At 39.2% G+C, this 5,000-nt stretch overlaps 1 protein-coding gene across 1 annotated transcript in view; it reads right to left on the reverse strand.

Annotated features, from left to right (window-relative positions):
* LOC138867047 (cation channel sperm-associated targeting subunit tau-like) overlaps window positions 1-5,000 on the reverse strand; it is a 21,148-nt gene that overhangs the window by 15,523 nt on the left and 625 nt on the right. Inside the window, exons 1-2 of the mRNA XM_070141471.1 lie at window positions 4,673-5,000; window positions 4,157-4,427 (exon numbers count right to left, since the gene is read on the reverse strand). The exon at window positions 4,673-5,000 is cut by the window's right edge and continues 625 nt beyond it. Coding sequence (XP_069997572.1) covers window positions 4,157-4,427; window positions 4,673-5,000 — 599 coding nt within the window. The remainder of the gene's footprint in view (window positions 1-4,156; window positions 4,428-4,672) is intronic.

A 5,000-nucleotide genomic window follows, 5' to 3' on the forward strand; every position in this document is an offset into this window, starting at 1 on the left:
GTGAAAGCTGTGATGGTGAATTTTGTTGGTGATGGTGAAAGCTTTGATGGTGAATTTTGTTGGTGATGGTGAAAGCTGTGATGGTGAATTTTGTTGGTGATGGTGAAAGCTGTGATGGTGAATTTTGTTGGTGATGGTGAAGGCTTTGATGCTGAATTTTGTTGGTGATGGTGAAGGCTTTGATGCTGAATTTTGTTGGTGATGGTGAAAGCTTTGATTCTGAATTTTGTTGGTGATGGTGAAAGCTTTGATTCTGAATTTTGTTGGTGATGGTGAAAGCTTTGATTCTGAATTTTGTTGGTGATGGTGAAAGCTTTGATTCTGAATTTTGTTGGTGATGGTGAAAGCTTTGATTCTGAATTTTGTTGGTGATGGTGAAAGCTTTGATGGTGAATTTTGTTGGTGATGGTGAAGGCTTTGATGGTGAATTTTGTTGGTGATGGTGAAGGCTTTGATGCTGAATTTTGTTGGTGATGGTGAAGGCTTTGATGCTGAATTTTGTTGGTGATGGTGAAGGCTTTGATGGTGAATTTTGTTGGTGATGGTGAAGGCTTTGATGGTGAATTTTGTTGGTGATGGTGAAGGCTTTGATGCTGAATTTTGTTGGTGATGGTGAAGGCTTTGATGGTGAATTTTGTTGGTGATGGTGAAGGCTTTGATGCTGAATTTTGTTGGTGATGGTGAAAGCTGTGATGGTAAATTTTGTTGGTGATGGTGAAGGCTTTGATGCTGAATTTTGTTGGTGATGGTGAAGGCTTTGATGCTGAATTTTGTTGGTGATGGTGAAGGCTTTGATGCTGAATTTTGTTGGTGATGGTGAAAGCTGTGATGGTGAATTTTGTTGGTGATGGTGAAGGCTTTGATGCTGAATTTTGTTGGTGATGGTGAAAGCTGTGATGGTGAATTTTGTTGGTGATGGTGAAGGCTTTGATGCTGAATTTTGTTGGTGATGGTGAAGGCTTTGATGCTGAATTTTGTTGGTGATGGTGAAGGCTTTGATGGTGAATTTTGTTGGTGATGGTGAAGGCTTTGATGCTGAATTTTGTTGGTGATGGTGAAGGCTTTGATGGTGAATTTTGTTGGTGATGGTGAAGGCTTTGATGCTGAATTTTGTTGGTGATGGTGAAGGCTTTGATGCTGAATTTTGTTGGTGATGGTGAAGGCTTTGATGGTGAATTTTGTTGGTGATGGTGAAGGCTTTGATGCTGAATTTTGTTGGTGATGGTGAAGGCTTTGATGCTGAATTTTGTTGGTGATGGTGAAGGCTTTGATGCTGAATTTTGTTGGTGATGGTGAAGGCTTTGATGCTGAATTTTGTTGGTGATGGTGAAGGCTTTGATGGTGAATTTTGTTGGTGATGGTGAAGGCTTTGATGCTGAATTTTGTTGGTGATGGTGAAGGCTTTGATGCTGAATTTTGTTGGTGATGGTGAAGGCTTTGATGGTGAATTTTGTTGGTGATGGTGAAGGCTTTGATGCTGAATTTTGTTGGTGATGGTGAAGGCTTTGATGCTGAATTTTGTTGGTGATGGTGAAGGCTTTGATGCTGAATTTTGTTGGTGATGGTGAAAGCTGTGATGGTGAATTTTGTTGGTGATGGTGAAGGCTTTGATGGTGAATTTTGTTGGTGATGGTGAAGGCTTTGATGCTGAATTTTGTTGGTGATGGTGAAGGCTTTGATGGTGAATTTTGTTGGTGATGGTGAAGGCTTTGATGCTGAATTTTGTTGGTGATGGTGAAAGCTGTGATGGTGAATTTTGTTGGTGATGGTGAAGGCTTTGATGCTGAATTTTGTTGGTGATGGTGAAGGCTTTGATGGTGAATTTTGTTGGTGATGGTGAAGGCTTTGATGCTGAATTTTGTTGGTGATGGTGAAGGCTTTGATGCTGAATTTTGTTGGTGATGGTGAAGGCTTTGATGGTGAATTTTGTTGGTGATGGTGAAGGCTTTGATGCTGAATTTTGTTGGTGATGGTGAAAGCTTTGATGGTGAATTTTGTTGGTGATGGTGAAAGCTGTGATGGTGAATTTTGCTGGTGATGGTGAAAGCTTTGATGGTGAATTTTGTTGGTGATGGTGAAAGCTTTGATTCTGAATTTTGTTGGTGATGGTGAAAGCTTTGATGGTGAATTTTGTTGGTGATGGTGAAAGCTTTGATGGTGAATTTTGTAGGTGATGGTGAAAGCTTTGATGGTGAATTTTGTTGGTGATGGTGAAAGCTTTGATGGTGAATTTTGTTGGTGATGGTGAAAGCTTTGATGGTGAATTTTGTTGGTGATGGTGAAAGCTTTGATGCTGAATTTTGTTGGTGATAGTGAAAGCTTTGATGCTGAATTTTGTTGGTGATGGTGAAAGCTGTGATGCTGAATTTTGTTGGTGATGGTGAAAGCTGTGATGCTGAATTTTGTTGGTGATAGTGAAAGCTTTGATGCTGAATTTTGTTGGTGATGGTGAAAGCTTTGATGGTGAATTTTGTTGGTGATGATGAAAGCTTTGATGGTGAATTTTGTTGGTGATGGTGAAAGCTGTGATGGTGAATTTTGTTGGTGATGGTGAAAGCTGTGATGGTGAATTTTGTTGGTGATGGTGAAAGCTTTGATGGTGAATTTTGTTGGTGATGATGAAAGCTTTGATGGTGAATTTTGTTGGTGATGATGAAAGCTTTGATGGTGAATTTTGTTGGTGATGATGAAAGCTTTGATGGTGAATTTTGTTGGTGATGGTGAAAGCTTTGATGGTGAATTTTGTTGGTGATGGTGAAAGCTTTGATGGTGAATTTTGTTGGTGATGGTGAAAGCTGTGATGGTGAATTTTGTAGGTGATGGTGAAAGCTTTGATGGTGAATTTTGTTGGTGATGATGAAAGCTTTGATGGTGAATTTTGTTGGTGATGGTGAAAGCTGTGATGGTGAATTTTGTTGGTGATGGTGAAAGCTGTGATGGTGAATTTTGTTGGTGATGGTGAAAGCTGTGATGGTAAATTTTGTTGGTGATAGTGAAAGCTTTGATGCTGAATTTTGTTGGTGATAGTGAAAGCTGTGATGGTGAATTTTGTTGGTGATGGTGAAAGCTGTGATGGTGAATTTTGTTGGTGATGGTGAAAGCTGTGATGGTAAATTTTGTTGGTGATAGTGAAAGCTTTGATGGTGAATTTTGTTGGTGATGGTGAAAGCTTTGACGATGAATTTTGTAGGTGATGGTGAAAGCTTTGATGGTGAATTTTGTTGGTGATGATGAAAGCTTTGATGGTGAATTTTGTTGGTGATGGTGAAAGCTGTGATGGTGAATTTTGTTGGTGATGGTGAAAGCTGTGATGGTGAATTTTGTTGGTGATGGTGAAAGCTTTGATGGTGAATTTTGTTGGTGATGATGAAAGCTTTGATGGTGAATTTTGTTGGTGATGATGAAAGCTTTGGTGGTGAATTTTGTTGGTGATGGTGAAAGCTTTGATGGTGAATTTTGTTGGTGATGGTGAAAGCTTTGATGGTGAATTTTGTTGGTGATGGTGAAAGCTGTGATGGTGAATTTTGTTGGTGATGATGAAAGCTTTGGTGGTGAATTTTGTTGGTGATGGTGAAAGCTTTGATGGTGAATTTTGTTGGTGATGATGAAAGCTTTGGTGGTGAATTTTGTTGGTGATGGTGAAAGCTTTGATGGTGAATTTTGTTGGTGATGGTGAAAGCTTTGATGGTGAATTTTGTTGGTGATGATGAAAGCTTTGGTGGTGAATTTTGTTGGTGATGATGAAAGCTTTGATGGTGAATTTTGTTGGTGATGGTGAAAGCTTTGATGGTGAATTTTGTTGGTGATGGTGAAAGCTGTGATGGTGAATTTTGTAGGTGATGGTGAAAGCTTTGATGGTGAATTTTGTTGGTGATGATGAAAGCTTTGATGGTGAATTTTGTTGGTGATGGTGAAAGCTGTGATGGTGAATTTTGTTGGTGATGGTGAAAGCTGTGATGGTGAATTTTGTTGGTGATGGTGAAAGCTGTGATGGTAAATTTTGTTGGTGATAGTGAAAGCTTTGATGCTGAATTTTGTTGGTGATAGTGAAAGCTGTGATGGTGAATTTTGTTGGTGATGGTGAAAGCTGTGATGGTGAATTTTGTTGGTGATGGTGAAAGCTGTGATGGTAAATTTTGTTGGTGATAGTGAAAGCTTTGATGGTGAATTTTGTTGGTGATGGTGAAAGCTTTGACGATGAATTTTGTAGGTGATGATGAAAGCTTTGATGGTGAATTTTGTTGGTGATGGTGAAAGCTGTGATGGTGAATTTTGTTGGTGATGGTGAAAGCTGTGATGTTGAATTTTGTTGGTGATTGTGAAAGCTGTGATGGTAAATTTTGTTGGTGATAGTGAAAGCTTTGATGCTGAATTTTGTTGGTGATAGTGAAAGCTGTGATGGTGAATTTTGTTGGTGATGGTGAAAGCTGTGATGGTGAATTTTGTTGGTGATGGTGAAAGCTGTGATGGTAAATTTTGTTGGTGATAGTGAAAGCTTTGATGGTGAATTTTGTTGGTGATAGTGAAAGCTTTGACGATGAATTTTGTTGGTGATGGTGAAAGCTTTGACGGTGAATTTTGTTGGTGATGGTGAAAGCTTTGACGATGAATTTTGTTGGTGATGGTGAAAGCTTTGACGATGAATTTTGTTGGTGATGGTGAAAGCTTTGACGATGAATTTTGTTGGTGATGGTGAAAGCTGTGATGCTGAATTTTGTTGGTGATGGTGAAAGCTGTGATGCTGAATTTTGTAGGTGATGGTGAAAGCTTTGATGGTGAATTTTGTTGGTGATGGTGAAAGCTTTGATGGTGAATTTTGTTGGTGATGGTGAAAGCTTTGATGGTGAATTTTGTAGGTGATGGTGAAAGCTGTGATGCTGAATTTTGTAGGTGATGGTGAAAGCTTTGATGCTGAATTTTGTTGGTGATGGTGAAAGCTGTGATGCTGAATTTTGTAGGTGATGGTGAAAGCTTTGATGGTGAATTTTGTTGGTGATGGT

This window comes from Penaeus vannamei, chromosome 28 (genome assembly GCF_042767895.1).
Source record: "Penaeus vannamei isolate JL-2024 chromosome 28, ASM4276789v1, whole genome shotgun sequence".
Lineage (NCBI taxonomy): Eukaryota > Metazoa > Arthropoda > Malacostraca > Decapoda > Penaeidae > Penaeus > Penaeus vannamei.